We start from the raw sequence: 21,593 nt of genomic DNA, 5'->3' as shown, positions 1-21,593 counted from the left end.
ACTTTAATCCCATTTTTCATTTTTTAAATTCTTTTCACCACTATTACTACTAATTTTGTCACTTATTTCTACATCTATATTTATCATCCATTTATTCCACATTTACCTCATTTTTGCTACCATAGTCACACTTTCAAACTCCATCTGGTAATTTATGCAACTTTTCTGCCATTTTAAAGCAGTTTTGGGCACTTTTTAACCGCTTTTCACCATTTTCCACACATTTTTGCATTATTGTAACACATTTCCCTACTTTTTTCCATTTTTCTGTGACTATATGCTACTATTAGCCTATTTTTCCCACTTTAGAACTCATTTTTGCCACTTTTAAAACTTTTAATAATAGTTAATCTGGCTATTTTAACCCATTTCTGCCTCTTCAACCCATTTTGGTTAATTTTACCCATTTTTTTTTTTACACGTCTTTCCCCCTTGCTGCTTGTTTTGTAAGACATTTTTGCCACTTTAATTCCATTTTTGCTTTTTTTTAACTATTTTCACCACCCTTTCTGCTAATTTTGTCACTCTTTTCTACATCTATTCCAGTTTTCCACATTAACCTCATTTTTGTCACTGTTTAGCCCTGATTTCTATATCTGGCAATTTATTTATTTGTTAACTTTGAACCCATTTACATATTTTCATATTTATATTAAGTATAGTAATCATGGATTAACTTTACAATTGACCATGGTTTTTCTGACCACATCATAATGTTCAGTGTGTTTCACTCAGAGGTTTTGTGAATTAGCATTTAGAGGTCATGTGACTCGTGTCATGGTGGGTCGTTATGGGTTAAAACAAATGTTTTAAAAATACAATTGTATTTCACGATTTTGTGATACACATCGTCATCAGCGAGCCTCACACACACATCACATGTTAAAATAACATAATATCAAGTTAAACTGTGGGTGTTTTTTTAAATCTTTAATGTCCTACTGATAATAAACACTGTCATCAGAGCAGAAACTTAAAACTGAAGTTACAAAATGAGGCAGGGTGCAATGGTGTGTCTGGCAGAGCTGCAGTTCTGAGGCAGGGCTGGTTTTAGTCATTTGGAGGCTCAGGGCAAAGACCGATATGAGGCCCCTCCCCCTTTAGCTAAAAGCATCAATAATGAGCTGAAAAAATAGAAAACATATCTTTAAGTTAAACAGAGCCACAGAAATACAGTAAATGTCCAAATGTGATATATAAATACCCAAACAGCATCAGCTCTTTGAAAAGTCTCTCACAGCTCAAACTAATATCTTAAGTCTTTAGGCCAGGTGGAACTTAAATAAATAAAAGTAATCTATACCTTTGTCAGTGGCATATCCTATCTATTCTATAAATAGCAGCCTATATGATATCAGTAGAGGTGGGCGGAGCTGAGCAGTGTCTCTCTACGTCTAGTCTAGTCAGTATCAATGTCCACGTTGGGGGGCTTAACGCCGTCTTTCATTATGATGATTGAAGCTCCTGATGACAGCGTTTACATGCTCTGTGTTTGATCTTCACACTACAAATGTCTCACTGGAGTTTGATTTATTTCCACCTTTATGCTGAATCTTTGCCTCTTATCAGAGCTTATTAACAGTATTTATCTCTATCTTTTTGGGGACATTTGATTTAAATTTTATCAGCTTCTTTCCTGTGAAATAGTCGAGGAGTTTGGTGAATATTTCAACCATGATTTAAAAAAAACAGCCTTGGAAAAGGTGCCGCGTTGTGCATGTAACCAGGTCAAATCTCAACTTTCAGCCTTCTCCCCTCTGGATTCTAGCAGCTACAAAAGTTCAGCTTTAAAGTTTTAAACAGTCTGAAAATGATTAGGTCTTTCGTTGAGCTCCGTGTGCAAACTTTGCCTTTGGACCTGTTGTTAAAACGAGACAGAGCCAAGTTTTCTTTCCTCCTGGTGACTCTTCAAGCTTTATGTAAAATCCACAGCCGTGTTCGCAGATGTCCGCTGCTCTGTGAGCCTGAAATGATTCAAGTTTCTCCCAGCTGCTTAATTATTCCAAAGTTGGGGCAGTGAAGGCGTCTTTGGCACATTACTCTGACATGTGGTTCATACGGCGCTGGTACAGCAGCTCCTACGAGCGCTTCTGACTCCTGAGCCTTGTTAATATTCAGCCCGCTGCTGGTCTGGAGTCAGAGTTTAGTGTTAAACTGTCAGAAGATGAGATATATTCCTCTGCCACTTCCATCCACATCTACACGGCTCTCTGGTTTTAATGTGACTCCAGGAACTTTCCTCAGAGAGCAGGTATGGGTGATGTGACACCTCACAGAGCATACGTACTCGGCTACTTCATGAAACCGACTCCATCTACACCGTGTGCTGCATTTTTTTATTCAAGACATTAAGACTTAAAGTCTCTGCAGTATGCTGAGAATCCAGTACATCTCTGCAGACCTCTCTCAGAGCTTATAATAATATTTATTCTTTTAATCCTGTTTACATTTGTTTTAGGTCAGTAAAGGAAATATCAACAGTGAAAGGGTTCAAATCTGATCTCAAAGGCCTGCTTGTCTGAAAGATTTTAAACTGTAAATTTGACCAATTTCTATGAAAACTGTGCAAGAAATTAAATGTAAAATCAGAATATGATCATTTGTTGAGATTTATGCTGAAATCAAAGTCATGTTTTAAAAATTAGTAAAAAGTAAGATTGTGTGTTTTATCATTAGCATTGGTGCTAGCATCCTGGCTAACAGTTCTTCTGTGTTGGAGCTAAATGTGTGTCAAACTATTATTGCGTTCTGATGTTAAGAGTTTTTTCTTCTGACACTTTTTAATCACTTTTCCTGCACAATTTGCATCAATTTTTGCCACTTTTTCCCACCAAATTGACAATTTTCTGCTACTTTTATATCATTTCTTCCTTTTTTAAATCACATTTTACCTCCTTTCTGCCAATTTCTTCTACTTCTTAGCCATAATTGCCTCTGTTGATCCACTATAAATCCTTTTCAATACTTTTGATGCATATTTTACCTTATTTTATCCACATTTCACTATACAGTGTGCGATTTTTGCCAGTTTAACCCATTTCTGCAACTTTCTGCTATTTTTCTGCCTCAGTCAACCATTTTGTTTTTTCATCCCATTACGCCACCCTTTAAATCACTTTTTAATCCTATTTTGTCTCTGTTAACCCCTTTAACTGCTTTTTATGGCAATTTTTGCCACTTTAAACCAATTTTCCCGCTTTTTAATCCATTTACATCATTCTTCAAGCATCTTTTTAGCACATATTGCCACTGTTAACCCCTTCAACTGCTTTTTTATGGCAATTTTTGCCACTAAACCAATTTTTTATTTTTTTTTTAAGATTTATTTTTGGCCTTTTTGCCTTTATTTGATAGGACAGTGGATAGAGTCAGAAACAGGGGGGAGAACGGGGAGAGACATGCAGGGGGTAGTGCCACGGGCCGGATTTGAACCCGGGTCGCCTGTGTATATGGCATGCGCCTTAACCACTCGACTACCGGCGCTCCCCACTAAACCAATTTTGACACTTTTTATTCCCATTACACCACTCTTTAAACATCCTTTAAGATCATATTGTCACTGTTAACCCTTTTTACTGCTTTATTATGGGCATCTTTACCACTAAAACCAATTTTTGCCACTTTTAACCAGTTTTCCACTTTGTAATCAACTTACAGCACCCTTCAAATCACTTTTAAGCCCATATTGTCACTGTTAACCCCTTTAACTGCTTTTTTATAGCAATTTTTGCCACTTTAAACCAATTTCCCCCTTTGTAATCCATTTACACCATTTTTTAAGCATCTTTTTAGCCCATATTGCCACTGTTAATGCCTTTTACTGTTTTTTATGGCCATCTCTGCCACTACAACCAATTTTTATCACTTTAAACCATTTTCCCACTTTTTAATCCCATTACACCACTCTTTTACTGCTTTTTTATGGCAATTTTTGCCACTGACACCAATTTTTGCTACTTTTTCCATTTTATTTTTACCATTTTTATCTATTTCTTTCCACTTTTAGCCCCTTTCTGCTACTTTTAAAATCCCATTTCACTACCTTTTCTTACAATTTTTGCCATTTTTTACCTATTTTAGCCATATTTAACCCATTTTAGTGATATTTAACCCATTTTCATTCTGTTCTTAAGAAACAAGATTTACATTATTAAGGAGGTTATATACTAAGGTACAAAATAATGCATATCACTATATGTGGCATCAAAAGGGTACCGCATGCATTTAAGATTGTTAGACTGTGCTTTTATGCTGTGCCTGTGGTTTTTTATGTCTACTTTATAATTTTGAGAGTTGTACATACCCTTGTCCTCACCTGTTTTATGTTACTTATTTTGGAAAATTTAAAAACAAAAGTATATTTAAAAAAAAAAGAAAAAGGGTACCGCATACCACCATGAGCACCTCATCCCCCTAGTGAAGTTTGGTGGATGTTCATCTGAAGCTCAGAAGAAGCTGGTTGATAACCCTAAACACAGAAATAAATCTATTACAGCATCCATCCATCCATTTTTCTATACCTCTTATCCCATTGGGGGTCGCGGGGAACTACTACAGCATGGCTAAAAAAATAAGACAATCCACCTTTTGTGGTGGCCAGTCAGAGTCCAGACCTGAATCCAATAGAGGAGCGGTGGAATGACTTCAAGAGAGCTGTTCTCACCAAACAGCCTAAGAATATGGATGAGCTAAGGAAGGATGGTCCTAAATTCCTCCTGAGCGTTGAGCTGGTCTGATCAGCAGCTACCTGCAATGCTTGGTTGAGGTTATTGATGCCAAAGGAGGTTCAACCAGTTCATCAATCTGGGGTTCACTTAGTGTTTCCAGCAGCACTGTGAATGTTTAACAGCTGTGTTCAGTAAAGACTTTTAATATTATAATTGTGTGGTATTAGCTTAAGCACATGTGACTTTTCACAATTTCACAGGGTTCACATCCTTTTTCTTGCCCCTGTATTTTGGAAATACTCCTCTATGGATCAGACAGCTTGTGTGTGTTTTAAATGGATGGAGGCCGATTTGGAAAAAGCCCAGCTGTTCTTAAATCTGCTCAGTACTGAAGGAGAATTTAGAACTGGCCAGACATGAATCAGACAAATGGGAAGACTGCACACATCTGCCAATAAATAACAGAGTATAAGACATAACAAGGGTTTAAAACAATGAGAGACTTCATGGATCTGCTATGGTCTTCCAGCATCATAACTAAGTTTTCAGTTTTCAGATCAAATATCTCCTCTAACGATGTTTCTGTGGTGTTCTTGGTTTTAAATGACCCTCTGTGTCTCTGTTTTATCAGGAACATCTGAACTATGTATCAGAAATCTCCCAGGAGGAGATCTTCATCCTGGATCCTGAGCTGGTTGTTATGACGACAGTTGGCACCTCCCCCTCTGCCATGCCGGACCTGGTTAACCCCGCCTCAAGCATGGAAAACATCAGGTAGGTTAAATACCACCACATTTACTCTGCCTCTGCTGGTTTCCAGGTTTTCATATCTACATGGGTCCTGTTACGTCTCCACACTGTGATAGTCAAGATGAAGAAGAAAGGTGGGGAGACAACAATGGCCGCCACTCACGTCAACATTTATTTATGCTCCATGTGGATAATGAAATCTTTCCCTCTGCTATGAATGTTTTATTACTTTTGAGATATTAATAACATTTAGAGCAGTGAAACTCAATGGGTGGTTCTGGAGCCAGATGTGGCTCTCTTATGTCTTGATTTGAAACATTATTCCCATTTTTGCCACATCTTGCTTTTTGCACATTTTTGCCCCTTTTTTTTGGCCATTTAAGCTGCATATTGGATTTGGATGCCACCTATTTCCCATTTTGCCACTCTTTGATGCTTTTTGCCCATTTGTTTTACTCATTTTTTTAGCACTTCTCACCCATTTTTCCACTTTCCACCCTTTTTGCCACTTTTTCTACCAGTGTTTGCCACTTTTGGCCCATTTTTGCCACTTCTTTTTGTTCCTGTTAACCCATTTTTGACCCTTTAATCTTGCTTTTTTGCTATTTTTTTGCCCCTTTTTGCCTTTTTTTGCCACTTCTCACCCATTTATGCTGAATTTGCAGTTGAATTCCACTTAATTCCCATTTTTCCACCTTTTTGCTAATTTTTGCCCATTTTATGCCACCTGTAAACCATTTTTGCCGCATTCTGCCCTTTTTCGACACTTTTCCCTGTGTTTGCCCCTTTTTGCCCATTTTTGCCACTTCTCACCCATTTAAGTTGCCTCTTTCAATTAAACCCCCATTTTCCCACCTTATTCTGTTTTTTTTTGCCACTTTTTGACAATTTGCCACCTTTAACTTATATTTTGGTCACTTTTTCTCCCCATCTTTGCCACTTTTCTCACAGTGTTTGCCACTTTAGGCCCATTTTTGCCACTTCTGTTTTTGCCCCTGCTAACCCATTTTTGACACTTTTATCCTGCTTTTTGCTGTTTTTTGCCCCTTTTTGCCTGTTTTTGCCACTTCTCACCCATTAAAGCTACCTTTTACAATTAAATGCCCATTTTCCCACCTTTTTTCCGTTTTTTTGCCTCTTTTTGACAAATTTGCCACGTGTAACTTATTTTTGGGTCCCTTTTTCTCCCCATCTTTGCCACTTTTCTCACAGTGTTTGCCACTTTTGGACCATCTTTGCCACTTCTTTTTTGCCCCTGCTAACCCATTTTTGACCCTTTAATCTTGCTTTTTTGCTATTTTTTTGCTATTTTTTTGCCTTTTTTTGCCACTTCTCACCCATTTAAGCTGAATTTTGCAGTTGAATTCCATTTAATTTCCATTTTTCCACCTTTTGTCTGATTTTTATCACTTCTTGACAATTTCTGCCACCTTTTACTTATTTTTTTGTCACTTCCCACCCATTTTTGCCACATTCTGCCCTTTTTCGCCACTTTTCTCCCAGTGTTTGCCACTTTTGACCACTTTTGCCACCTTTAACTTATTTCAATTTGCCACTTTTCAACACTTAGATTGTGGTAAATGTATTTTTCAACAGTTTGGCTCTTTGTTGAGCAGGGTTGAGTAACACTGATGAAGTAGGTCCATGCTATGCAGGTTTTTGTGGAGACAGGAGGGATGAAGGTATGCAGGATGCACAGAGGAACTTGACCTGGACACTGATGAGATGTAATGGAGGTGGCTGGGGTGGAGGAGGGTCGCACTGATAACAGATTATTCTTGAACCAGCTGATGCTCTCAGCACTTTACAAAAAGTGTTACAGGTTTTTTTGAGCCAAGTGCTCATAGACTTTTATCATTTAACAGGAGCAGAGTTAACAGGCCTGAGAGCCAGCATCCATCTTTAACCTTTACCATCCATTAGCTCGCCCTTTATCCCTGCGCGGTTCTCAGAGCTGATCCTAGATGACTCCTAACCGCCGGTGCTCCATCCTCAATCACACAGTCACAAAGGTGTGCCACATGTCAAGTGTTTCTGCTGCCTATATGTGTGGTATATGATACAGTATACCTGGCTATTCCTGTCTGAAAAGCGTGCAAATTTTAGAGCTAGCTTCCCAGTTAGAGATGTCAGAATATAGAGCCTGTTAGAGGAGAAAGCCTGCATGAAGAGGAGCTGAAGAGTGTTTGTGAAAATACATGAATAGTATTTCCTATCTCCTCCTGAGGAACAGCAGAGTGTTACTCTAACATTAGGCATGGCTGTGTGTGTGGAGAACGATTTTCTCTGCCCGTCCTGCCTTCATTTTAAATCCCTTTAACCACATTTACACACTCGCACCGGTTAAATCCTCACCTACAGCAACCTGTTAGTGCAGGTGTGTGTTAATGCTCCTTAAATGCTCCGCTCAGGGAAACAGAATCAGAGCAGGTTTACTGCTGATTTTTAAAGATAAGTTTGGTGTTATTTTTAAAGATAAAACACCTCAGAGTTTAGGCTGAGGTGCATCAACCCTGGAATTAAAAAACTCTTCCTGGACAGGACTGGGGGGATGAATAAGGGTCCACAGTCTGGGTCAGTTTAGTTTTTGTAAATCCAGATGTACTGCTGTCAGGCACTGAGCCAAAGTCTGATTGGAGAGGCGGTCTCAGGCATGATTCATGTAGACTGATGAAGCACTTCAGACTTGATTTACTGTTGCTGAGAACTCTTGTTCCTTTTGAACTTGACCTAATTATTAACAGCTAGCTCCACATATGCACTGATGTAAGACTTTTGATAACAAATCCCAGAAGAGCTGGTGTGAAGAGACTGCCTCTTCAGGTGAGGAGCTCAGACATCCAGAGATCTCCTTCGCCACGAAAGGAGCCAGTTGAGGTGGTTCAGGCTTCTGATTGTGATATCTCCTGGTCACTTCTCTGTGGTCTTTTGGGTGCATCCACCTGGAAGGAGACTCCGGGGTAGACCCAGGACTCACTGGAGGGATTATACATCTCATCTGGCCCTGGAGCGCCTTGGAATCCCCCCCTCTGATTTTTGCTGAGTTGTCTTTTATTCCTGGGAAATCCACATCATCAACATCAATTAACAGGCTTGGTTAGAAGATCCCCTAGCTGCTTGGGTGCCTGATGGGCATGGTATGCAGGAGATGTGGACATGGGTGTTGCATGGGGGGGGGCAGGGTACTGATTATCCGGGCCCACAGTAAGGAGGGGCCCTAGTGTGTTTTTATTATTTTTTCTTAGTAATTTGAGTCATTATTGAATCAAACGCAAATAAATGAAATTGGTCAACAGACTGAAATTTGTATCAGACAGAGTGGGCTACTCCTCCCTCAAAAATGTCCAAATGGTGTAGTCCGGCACCGTGAAATAATGCAAGTAAATTTAATTTAACCACTGTTAAAATATTTCTCATAAATCTGGAAATTACAGTTCAAAAATAGAAGATATTTGCTAAAATGATGCAACATTTGTTGCTTAGTTCGCCGGTTAAGGGGGGGCTCTGTGTAATATTCTTTCTCGGGTACCAAAATCCCCAGCTACACCCCTGGATGTGTCCGAAAGTACCGCAATATAGGACAGAGGGTGAACAATTAAGGCATAGATAGATTTCTGACTTGAATCTCATTCTGACTTTTTATCTCATAATTCTGACTTTTTTTTCTAAAAATTCTGACTTTTTTCTAAGAATTCTGACTTTTTTTCTAAGAATTCTGACTTTATTCTCAGAATTCTGGCTTTTTTTCTGTTAATTCTGACTTTATTCTCATAAGTAAAAAAAACACATTACGTCTCATTTTTTTTTCACTAGCCATAATCCTCATCGTACAAAACAGCTGAGGGTAAAGTGGCAAAATGGGCTATAACTGGCACAAAGCAGTTGCAAAAATGTGGGAAAAAAACACAACAATGGGTTAATATTGGCAAAAATTGACATGATGCAATAATAGTCAGTTAAATTTGCATTAAAACAGGCAAAAAAGTGGCAAAATTGGCCAAACAGTAGTGGCAAACATGGACAAAAATTGGGGAAGGCAGCAACAATAGGTTCAAAGTTGCAAAAATTGACTGTACGGTGTTGATTTTGACGGCTACTTTTAATTTTAGTCTGTTGAGATTAAATGCCTTCTATTTTTTATCATTTAGGTCGTTTCTACCCTTTAGCCCTCACATTTCAGTCTTAACTTTTAGTCCAAGCATTTATTCTCTTGCCTGAATCTGGTACCCAATCACGGTAGTGTGTTCTACCTGGAGCTTCCTACTGCTGAGAGGCAGAATAGCTACACATGCATTGTAGTTTGACAGAATTACCCACAGTAGAGAAATATCATGGATTTTGAATGTCCTACAAAAGTGAAATTTCATTTCAGTCTAGTTTTAGTCATTTTGACGGAAACTAAACTTACTTTTTGTCAGTTTTGGTCATAAAAGATCTGTTTTTGGTTAGTCTTAGTCTTTCTCATGGATAAAAGGCTGTTGCCGAACATTTTCATTAGAGTTTTAGTTTTAAACGCAAAAAAAAATATTTCAACTCTAATGAAGAATTATTACATAAGTATGAAACAAGGTAAAACAAAAGCTGGGGGAGGGGAAAGTGGCAAAATGGGTTAAATCTGGCCAAAAAATTGGCAAAACTGTCCAAAAGCACTGGCAAACAGAGGCAAAATTTGGCAAAAATTTTGGGACAACAGCAACAATGGGTTATTATTTACAAAAATTGACAAAAAGCTATAAAAGTTAGTTGAATTTGCATCAAGGTTGTTTTAGTTGACTAAAACTACAATTTAAAAATTATCTTAGTTAACTGAAACTAAATAAAAACTAAGCTTTACCAAAAAATGAAAACTGATTAAAACTGTATAGTGCGTTTACAAAACTAACAAAAAATAAAATAAAATAAAATAAAAATAAAATAAAATAAAAATGAAGACAAAATATCCTTAGTTTTAGTTTTTGACACAACCATACTGACTGGCACCGACACCCTAGTCTGGGGAGTAAAATTGCCTGATCTGATTGGTGAAGACTTCACACAGTGGAAGTTTTATGTCTGGAGTTATATTCAAACATCATCATTAAGTAAATAGACAGATAAGGGAAGAGTAGCCTGTTTGTAGCCTGTAATAGGTTTTTACAAATGTATGACGCTCATTCAGCCCCAACATCTATCTGATGAAAACTAAAACTAATAAAAACTAAAACGAAGTATTTTTGCAAAATAAAAACTAATCTAAACTAACAAACCAGCAGTCAAAAATAACAAAAACTAAACTAACAAACCAGCAGTCAAAAATAACAAAAACTAAACTAAACTGACAAACCAGCAGTCAAAAATAATAAAAACTAAACTAAACTAACAAACCAGCAGTCAAAAACAATAAAAACCAAACTAAACTAACAAACCAGCAGTCAAAAATAACAAAAACTAAACTAACAAACCAGCAGTCAAAAATAACAAAAACTAAACTAAACTGACAAACCAGCAGTCAAAAATAATAAAAACTAAACTAAACTAACAAACCAGCAGTCAAAAACAATAAAAACCAAACTAAACTAACAAACCAGCAGTCAAAAACAATAAAAACTAAACTAAACTAACAAACCAGCAGTCAAAAATAATAAAAACTAAACTAACAAACCAGCAGTCAAAAATAATGAAAACTAAACTGAAATCGAACACAGAAAGTGAAAAAGAAATAAAAATAGAATCTAATGAAAAATACAAAACCATTATAACCTTGATTTGCATTAAAACTTGCAAAAAAAGGGGCAAAATTGGCCCAAAAGAAGTGGCGAACATGGGAAAGGCAGCAACAATAAGTTGAAAGTGTCAAAAATGGACCAAAACTGTTAATTTTGACAGTTATTTTAATTGTAGTCTCAGTCTTAGTCTTCAGATGAAATGTATTTTAGTTTAAGTCCCCTTTTAGTCATTTCTACCCTTTTTAGTTTTAGTCTAGTTTTAGTCGACAAAAACTCCAAAACATTTTGGTCTAGGTTTAGTCCATAAAAAGTCCCTAAGTTTTAGTCTTAACTTTAAGTCCAAGCATTTATTCTTTTGGCACCAAATCATGCTAGTGTGTTCTCTGCAATCTGTCCAACCTGGGGACTCTGCTTTCTTCAGCTGAGAAGCAGCATAGCCACACATGCATTGTAGTTTGACAGAGTTACCCACAGTGGAGAAATATCATAGATTTTGAATGTCCGACAAAAGCTAAATTTTATTTTAGTCATCTTGACAAAAACTAAAGTTATTTTTAGTTAGTTTTAATCATCAAAGATGTACCTTTGTCTTCATCTTTCTCATAGAAAAAAGGCTGTTGGGGAACTTTTTTAGTCATACTTTAGTCAACCAAATGAACACTGGACCAACAGTAGCGAAGATGGATTGAAGTGGCAAAGGGTGGCATCAAATGTTAATAAACTGCAAAAATGGGTTAAAGTGGCAAAAACGACAGGAATTGTGTTGAAAAGGTGTTTAAAAAGTTGCAAAAATAATTCAAACATCAGATCCCAGGTTCAAAATGTGGTAACTGTTAGCCAGGATGCTAGCACCAATGCTACGGATCCATCCTGCACTGATGTCATCCATGAATGTGGGCAGCACTGTCCACATCTACTGTGCAGCTCAAAGGGTTTACGCCCGTGCTCCTCAAATGCAAAAGGCAAGGTTAAGAGATTTTATTCACAGAGGAGTACTCGAGCATGACCGTTCATTTCAACTCAACAGGCTTTATTGGCATGGAAAACATAAGTTTGCATCACTACAGCTGAGAACAAATTCATAATTACATATTTTCACATCTCTTCCTACCATGCTCGAGTTGAATTGGATTGTGCCTGAGACCAGCCCTGTTCGAGTATGGTACGTTAGTGTTCACATATATCAAATGCACCAGACTTTGGGGTCAAGTATACTCGGTTCTTAAAACCAGCCTTAAAGTTGTGTATGCCAGTCAATGGCACAGAAACTTACTAGGGGTGTAATATCCACATGCATGCATCATGCCATGCTGTTGAACCTCTGATGTTCAGGACCTCATCGGACCTGTAGAAATCTATGATGATTAGGAGTATAAATGTGTTTATCTTGGAGAAATCCCAGCTGCTAAATGGCTTGTGGTGATTTTGAGTGTTTAGCTGAACCATTTCATGCATGAAAATAAATTGATATAGCTACATATAATTACTGCAATTAACCAAAACAACAACAAGTGAAAGCTTTCAGGTTGATTTAATGGCATGATGTCCATGTTACTGTGACCGTTTCTCCATTTCTGATCACTGAAGTCATGTGTTCACTCATTAGCTCCACTGCTCTTTTGTACCATTTCAGCTATGAATGCTAATCGTTAACACAAGTGGGCTTTATGCAGCGATAGCTCTGACCCTTGTTAACAGCTTTGATTGAGCGGCGATGGAAATGATTCTACCTTCATGGAGCGGTGAGCACTTTGATTAGCCGCTGAAATAAAAAAGGAAGATGATATGATGTTGAGGTTGAGGAATCCTGACAGGGTGATGATGATGATGATTCTCCTTGAGCCCCGCTGAGGATATTAAATGTAAGAATTAGCATACAGAAGAGAAGAGGGAATAAATAAAGTAACAGGTCCAGTGTGAGTACAGGGAGAGAAACACAACCTGCTGATCCTGACAACACTTCCCCTCGGCTATGTGTGTGTGTGTGTGTGAGAGCGTGCACGTGTGTGTGTTGGCGGTCTGATTTGCAATGCTGAGTGCAGCGAGTGGGAGGATGAGGAGGAGAGAGGAGACCGAGAGAGAGATGGGTTTTAGGAGGGAAAAGATAGAAAAACAGAGGATGGAGAGAGAGATGGAAGCATGTCAGAGCGCTGAAGAGTCACACCAATCTGCCGTACTTAGACGCTCACTCACACATAAACAGAGTAGCAGTTAGCCCACGCAGGGCCAGAGGTGAGCGCTAGTCCTCCCACCATAATTACCTCTCTCTCTCTCTCTCTCTCTCTCTCTTCTGCTTCTCTCCATCGCTCTGTCTCTCTGACGAACTCGTAGAAACACACCTACACACCAAACATTTTTTTTCCTGATGATTTTTGAGCTGATGGCTCGGTGAGCTGTCAGTTTACGCCGTGTAAATCTGTTAATGCAGACACCAGGCTAACACAACAGCAGGCTGCTCCTTAACGGGTCGAGGGATTTGAGAGAAACAAACTCTGATTTGAATAAATATGGGAGAATTGGCTGAAATGTTCAGCTTCATCCTCTCAGAGTTACTGATGATAGTGAGGCTGACTGACTGCCTCAATAGAAGCAAAGAAACAAGAATCAAGAAGGGATTCCTTCTATTTTCAAACCTTGGATTATTTTTGGGGGTCTAAAGCGGTGGTTCTTAATGTTTGGACACTAAGAGAGGCAGATTCCCTAGAAACTAAGGTTGTTTTCACACCTGATAGTAGGGGGGAACACTTTGTGCGCCCATTTTTGCCCATTTTAACCACTTTCACTTTAAAAAAAACCCCCAATTTTAACCCATTTCTGCCCATTTCTGCCTTTTCTGTCTCAATTAACCCTTTTTGCCAGTTTATATAATTTTTTTTATCCTATTTTACCAGATATCCACAAATTTTTGCCATTTTAACCAAATTTCACTATATGATATGCCCATTTTAACCTGTTTATGCCCATTTCTGCCTATTTTTCTGTCTCAGTTAACTCTTTTTTGATATCAATTTTTCATCCCATTTCACCAGATTTCCACCCAGTTTTGCCTGTTTCAACCACGGTTCACCACCCATTTTTGCAGATTTTAAGCACTTTCACTACATGATATGCCCATTTTAGGCAAAGCCCCCCCCCCCAGTTTCAAAAAAATCCTGGAGGAAACCCTGCCTCGATATAGCACATGCTCCTTCTATGCAGAGATCCACATGTGAAGCTCACTGTGGAGAAAGCTGCTCCCTGTCCTATAGGTAGTCAGTGTTTCAGTTGCACTTGTGTTCAGTGACACAGAGGAGACACTCAGCTATAATGCAGGACTGGACCAGTTATATTAGGAAGGATTTTATTGCATCAAGACAGCAGAATCCTTCTACATCAGATAGCAGTGTTCATTTTGGCATCTATTTTTACTTTTAGTCTCAGTCTAAGTCTTAGTCTTTACTTTAAATGTCTTTTAGTTTTAGTCAAATCCTTTCTAAAAAGCAGACCTTTTTATTTTTCTATTGTGCTCACCGATGATAGAAACAATGAAATCATGGAATAATGTTGAAGTAAACAGAAAATCAACTTCGGAACAGGAAGTTTTGTCTTTAACACAACTTCCTGTATTTCCATGGCAATGATGAGCATGTGATGTCTGTCACAGAGGCTGTCAGTGACCTGCCTGTCCCATCCATGGATCTGATTGGATTCTAATGACTTTTGGTCACATTTTAGTCGTGTTTACTCACAAGAATTTTTGTCAATATTTAATCGGAAAAATGTGAAAACACTATAGGAAAAATGTTAAAACACTATAGTCTCATTTTAGTGTCCTTGGTGAAAAATAAATTTACTTTCACCAAGTTTTAAATCATCAAAGATATACATTTTTTACTTGTTTGTTTCTCACCGAAACATTACAAAACCCTGAAAAACCCAGACTGCCCAGTGTCCCTAAACCAAAGGGCAACTTCAGCACATGGCAGTGTTGGCTGTAGCCATGGTAACCTTTTTCCAAGAACTATAAATAATAATGAAGGTCTGCTTATTGTACGGGAGGCCTTTAAAACTAATTGGTGCTTAAGTTTATAGAAACATGTTAAGTGTTTTGTCATTGCTAACCTTGTGATGACATAACTAAAACCTTTTTCCACAACAGTTAAAAGCCTTGAAGAGCTTCCTCTGTCCATGTTACTTCTCAGCCTTCCTTTCTTTTCATCATTTAAAAATCATTATTATTGATGAAAGATGTGGAGACTGTAGCACATGTTTAAAGGAGTATTGTAGAGTCATTTTTGTAGTTGCTTTGGTCAATCTGTTGTCGCGTGCCAGATCAGCATTAAGGCAGCAGTCTGACTCGGAGGATATCTCAGGTGACAGTGGACCAGGAACCTGTGGGTGGATGCAGCCGCAGCATCCTCTGTATCCTCTCTCCCCTCGGCTGTGTCTGCTCCTCGGTGTGAAATCTCCTCAGGACCGACTTTGTCTTCACATCAGTCAGAAGTGAAAAGTCTACTCAGTACTCCGGGTGACATTTCACAGCGAGCGGAGCATGGTGGTGACAGTGTTTAAGTAAATTTAGGAGGCAGCAGCAGCGTGAAGTTTGTTTTCCTCTGCAGTGAGAAACAAATGATGCCCTCTGTGATATCAAAGCTCTGACACTGAGCGATGACGGCTTACAAACAGAGATGGAGGAGTAAAACTAAACTCCAGACTCCACAGACATGAGCACTACAGGCTGGTAAAGATTTCTCTGGTTTTAATCACTGGGTGAGTGGTGGTTGAGGAGCATGACTTCCACATGCCATCAGGATCATGAGACTGCAAACTACCAGTAGCTACAACACATACAGAGCTGTTGTTCAAATTTTATTTATTTTTTTTTTTTGGTAACAGGTTTAAAAATAATTGCAACTTCATTTACATACGTAAATTTCACCAAATGATCATTTTACATTTAACAATTTTTACGCATTTATTTTTATAAAAATGGGTACCATTTGACATCATTCAAAAATATTCTTTATTTTTGGGAAGGCATCTGCCGACCATTGCACAGTGTATCGCGGCCCTCAACGGGGTCCTGACCCCAAGGTTGAGAACCCCTGCTCTTAAGCTGGGCATACACTGCGATTTGAAGGCGACCATCAACAGTTGTGGCAGAGTGCCAACTCATACTGTGCGACTGAATCGCTTACAATGCACGACCATCGTGCACAATTCATGTGCTCGTGGCTGATGGTTGTGCCTGACCTGAGCACTCACACTGTACGAGTGAAGTCGAGATGGACTGTGATGGAGTTTCCTTTTAAAAAGTCTCACATACTGAGGGTGAAGTGTTTCCAGTCATATCCTCTCTATCTCCCGCCCCCCCTCTCTCTCTATCCCTCACACCCAAACAGCATCACCTCTGTGTCAGCTGCAGGTCTGTGGATAGGAATATTTCCTGCTTGTGTATTTCCTTTATCATAGCGTTTGATGGAGAGTCATTCCAGCTGTTGTCATGGTAATTTAAGACTTTTTTTTTGACAGTTTGGAATGGAAAAGTACCCCAAAGTTGTTTGTTCTGCTCGCATGTCTGCTCTCACTGTGAAGTGTCCTGCGACTCACAATTTGTGGCTAAATTGGACAAAAAATACACAGTGTACACCCAGCTTAACAGATTACTTTGCCTCTTTGTGGTTGCCACAGCAGGCCTTAGTGTTAGTGAGCCCTTACTGAGCCAAAGGCTCTAAATGCCCTGATCTCTATAAAACAGATGGAATTCCCATTATAAGTGAGACTTGATGGACATCAGCTGTGGAAACACATGCAAGATCAGCTTTGACTGTACCAAACTGTGACTACTGGATCACAACTGTGAAGATGTTTTATATGTTCATGGAACTTATAATAAATTTTATTTGTTTTATGAATTTTCTTATGTGAATCAATGAAAGATTGTGCTGTTTTTTTGCTCAGACTTTAATCCTAAACTCTCTTTCCTTACTTGTTCTCTGGTCTACCTTTGCTTCCCCCATAAACAGTTGTTCCAGAGTTTCTGGTCAAACTGGGTGACATGATATTCATAAATCAGACTCACTGCACATCATTTTTCCCCTCCTAATGTTTCACTTTTGAGACTTTATCTAACTTGGATTTCTCTCTAGCGACGTCTTCCTTCAGCGTCTTCACGTTTAGAAAATTCTGCTAGAAACTCTCGTACCCTTAACTTTAAAACAACTTCAAACTGCCTTTTCTCTTCCTTCTTCTTTCCTCTAACGCTGCTTTTATCCCACTCATGCTCATTATCTGTGTTCAGCTTTAACTCTTTATTGAACCAAGATCCAAACTTTTCAAAAAAAAAAAAGAAAAAAGAAAAAAAAAGTGAGAGCAAAGAGGTTGCACAGGGGTTGTTGACACTTTTGAAGACAGAAGACATCATTAAAGTTGTCTTAAAGGACAGCGCCTACTAAGAAGTTTATATCATGATTGAAATATTTGACATTTTTGACAAATATAAAAGCACCAAATGTCTCCCAGTGTGGACTCTTGGGGGTGTCTGGAGGCTGGAGACCTCAGCGTTTGTGTGAACTTGTTGCAGGAAAGTTTCCATCCCAGCTGGGAGCCTCCTCTGTCTGGGTTTGTTCATTGATTCTGTTTCTTCTGTTCTATGCCTTAGTTCCTCCCAGAGGCAGCGAGTGAACAGCGACAGCTCTGCAGCCGACGCTTTAGCCCACGACGCAGCACCTTTGCCCAGCAAACTCACCAGGTCGGTATGCAGCACAGGAAAAACAGGACTTTTCTGATGCAACAGGGGAGCAAACAAGATACTAAAGTTTGACTCAAACCCAGAACAGTTTAGTATTTCAGGACTGTGAGTGAGGAGACAAGAAAGTTTATTTGAAATGTTTTAACATGATACAAATTTGAGCAATCAGGAAACATAACACGTATCATGTGGGTTGAAAAAAGATGCAGTTTTGTTGAATAACTTACAAATACTGGGTCTGGATCAGTGAAACCTAATTCTCTGGATTAATGTGTCTCTTGTTTGTGTTCTGCAGGGCCGGATGCATCCACCGCTCAAACACCACTGCTGCTGACTTTAGACCAAAACTGAGGTCAGTATATTAGTTATTGAAATCAATGCATTATCAGTGTGTAGCAGGACAAACACACGGATCATGTTGTATTTTGTTCCTGTTTCTAGGAACAAGCGTCTGATTATTATAAGGAAATCTGAACGTACAACAGCAAATCATTTTATTATAGAATTGCAGAAGGTAGCAGGCCTTGAAATGAGGTTTTTTTTTTTAATTTGATGGCAGGCCTTTGTTTTAAATTTTTATTGTGTGAGTAGTGTAGTTGTTAGTTATCCCAATTCCAAAAAAGTTGGGGCATTTTTTAAATGGGATTAAAGTGAAAGACAGTGATTTGTGAATCCTGTATTCAACTGAATGCAGCGCAAAGAGAAGATGATCAAACTGATCAGTTTTATTAGCATTAGAATTCTGCACACATTTGGAATTTGATGCCTGTAGTATGTTCCAAAAATGTTGGGACGGTAGCATTTTTATGCCTGTGTTCCAACACTCTTTAAGCGTCTGAGGACTAAAGACACTTTTTGATGAGGTATTAAAAGTGGACTTTTTCCCATTCTAGTTTGACGTTTATCTTACATTGCTCAGCAGTGTGAGGTTTCCATTCTCATACATTTTTGATAACAGACAGGTCTGGACTGCGTCGAGGCCCTGCCCTCTTTTACTGTGAAGCCATGCTGTGATTCTCAGTGTGGAGGGGGGCACTCAGGGGGGTCTTCATATGCCTTAAAAAACCAACAATATTGTTTTAATTACACATTTGCCACTTAATACCAGTTTTGCCAAATTTTAAACCCTTTCCATCACTTTTTTTCTGCCTGTGTTTGCCACTTCTAACTCAATTCCTGCCACCTTCCACCTATTTATGCCTCTGTTGACCCATTTTTGCCTCTATTAACCACTTTTTTACTGCCTTTTACACCCATTTTTGCCTGTTTAACCAATTTCAGGCAATTTAACCCAAATTTTCATTCCATTTCACCAAATTTCCACCCATTTTTGCCACTTTAGACCAATTTCAGCCACTTTCAAAATCCAATGTCACCACCTTTTCCACCATTTTTTGCTATTTTTAACCCATTTTAATTCTGTTTTTAAGAAAAAGGATTTACATTTTTACAAAGGCTATTTACTGCCGCACATGGGTGTTATGTTGGACCATTTCAATAGCTTTCTGACATTTTTATCCTTATTATATATGAGTCTAGTTCTCGGGATTCTAATTTCAGAAAATTTAAACAGCACAAACTGAGTGTTGTACCTGGATAAGAACCTTTCATAAATTACCTGATTTTATCCATTTCGTAACACTTTTATTGTTTTAGATAAGTCAATTTTCAGATTTGATCCAATCAGGGATCTTAAATCCGATCAGTTGATTTTGGATCGACTCTGCTCTGGTGTAAGACGACCGTAGCTATATGTGAACTTATAGAGGTAAATGAAACAGGTGGTAAATCTGTGTTTGTTCTTCAGTCTCATATTTGATCACACTCATACTTTTGTCTCTGCTGACAGTCATCCCTTCATCCCAAACATTAAACGCCTCACAGCGCTCGCTGTGACGTGTTTGTGCTGTCGGCTGCTGGCAGTTTGAGGTCGATGTTTGTGTGCGTGACTTCTTCTTTAAGCTTTTCATTCATTAACAACCAAAGTTCTTGTGAAATTGACAGTTTGACTCGAACCTCTGTGTTACATCCTGCTGCTCATTAAAACATACTGGGTCCCATTAAAGCAGAACGGCCTCTGCTCATTAAAACACGGACGCTCTGACTAAATGAATACATGGAGTTTATTCTGTTCCCTCAAAGGCCGCCGTGTGAGCGTGGTCATGCATGGAGCCTCGGACGTTGTCTGTGCATGAGAAGGAAGATGAAAAGATGGGTCATTATGGTTAGACCTCAAAGTTTCACTTTAGAAAGCCATAATATGGCCTTCTTTCTTATTGGTATCACAATGATTAGTGAACTTTTCTCCACTTGTGGTGGATTTAAATCTGCTTCCATAAGGACCATAAACCCAGAAAATCAATGATTCTGAAGCTTACAGATACTGCCATTGAGTGTCAGGGTTCCTGTAACAGCGATAGTCTAGTCATTTTTAGACACATTTTTGATGCCTATTCTTTCCATTTAAAATGTTGGCTGTGATGTTTATATCAGTAGAAAAAATTGACCAGTATTTTATCTTTTTATTAAAAGCTTGAGGTTAAAAATCTTTTTTAAGAGTCCTGGCCGAGACTGGCAGCATCAAACAGGGATGCAAATAAATCAGGCAAACCATCTGCAGCCAGATGCCACCTTTATGGTGCTTTATAAAAAGGCTTAAACAATTGACCTTATTTTTTACCTGAATAGTTACCACTGTAATCAAAGCAAAAATCATGACTTTTCCAGTAATTTGTGCCATAGTGTATGGTCATCTTAAAAATGTGAATCCTTTTTATCAAATCAGAAATTTAATGGGTTAAAAATGGCAGAAAAAGTTGGAAAAGGTGGTGAAATGAGTTATTAAAGAAAGCAGATATGGGTTAAAAGTGGCAAAAATTACACAGATGTGACACAAATCAGCATAAAAAGTGTCAATATTGGCTTAAAAGTGGCAAAATGGGCAAAAAGGTGGTGAAATGGGATTGTAAGATTGGTTTAAACTGGCATATATGGGCATAACAAATAGTGAAATCTGCTTAGATTGGCAAAAATGACAATAAATGTGGTGAAAAGTAGTTGAAAGTGCCAAAGAGGCAAAAGTTAGAGAAGAGTGCTGGAAAGAGTTTTAAAGTGAAAAAATATCTTAAAAGTGGAAGAAATGGGTAGAAAATGGGGTGAAATTTGATTAAAAAGTGGCAGAAAGTTTCAAAAAGTGGCAGGAAAAAGTGATGAACACAGGTTAAAATGTGGCGAAAGTGGAAAAATGAGTAAAAAGAAGCAGAATGGGTGCAAATTGTGCAAAATTGATGAAAAGGGGCACATAATTGCTGCAAAATTGAGAGGGAAAAGTGGTGGAAATGGCACAAATAAATACTTTTGATATTAGAACTCAATAACAGCTTGACACACTCTTTTTTCAGCACAGATTTAGAAGCTTCCCTGATGTAGCAACAGTAACAAAGGGGGCGGGGCTTAGCTAATTGCAAACTTGAGTTGACACACTGGCATGTTGTTATTTTACAAATATAAAAAAAAGGCAAAATGGAATAGCTGCCATTTTCATCACTCTGAGAGAGGCTAAACTTGCAGAAATAAAGCGATGGTTTTTGATCATGCTGTTGGCAGTGTGTGTGTAATGTCTGCATAATCAGTCCAGTCTGGATGAAGGCACATCACACCACCTCTATGCAGTCTGACCTCTCATGTATCAAACTGTTTTCAGTGTGTCAGTGCATTAACAGTTACCACTGTAACCAAATA

At 38.5% G+C, this 21,593-nt stretch overlaps 1 protein-coding gene across 3 annotated transcripts in view; it reads left to right on the top strand.

Moving 5' to 3' along the window:
* Positions 1 to 21,593, top strand: part of LOC121506237 (diacylglycerol kinase zeta-like) — a 182,278-nt gene that overhangs the window by 136,926 nt on the left and 23,759 nt on the right. For all 3 annotated transcript variants that reach the window (XM_041781945.1, XM_041781944.1, XM_041781942.1), the window contains 3 exons: positions 5,299 to 5,441; positions 17,763 to 17,852; positions 18,148 to 18,204. In XM_041781945.1, the coding sequence (XP_041637879.1) occupies positions 5,299 to 5,441; positions 17,763 to 17,852; positions 18,148 to 18,204 (290 nt within the window). The remainder of the gene's footprint in view (positions 1 to 5,298; positions 5,442 to 17,762; positions 17,853 to 18,147; positions 18,205 to 21,593) is intronic.

The sequence above is a fragment of the Cheilinus undulatus genome, linkage group 24 (assembly GCF_018320785.1).
Source record: "Cheilinus undulatus linkage group 24, ASM1832078v1, whole genome shotgun sequence".
NCBI lineage: Eukaryota > Metazoa > Chordata > Actinopteri > Labriformes > Labridae > Cheilinus > Cheilinus undulatus.
Note: the sequence above shows the minus strand (reverse complement) of the source record. Positions and strands in the feature narration are given on the sequence as shown.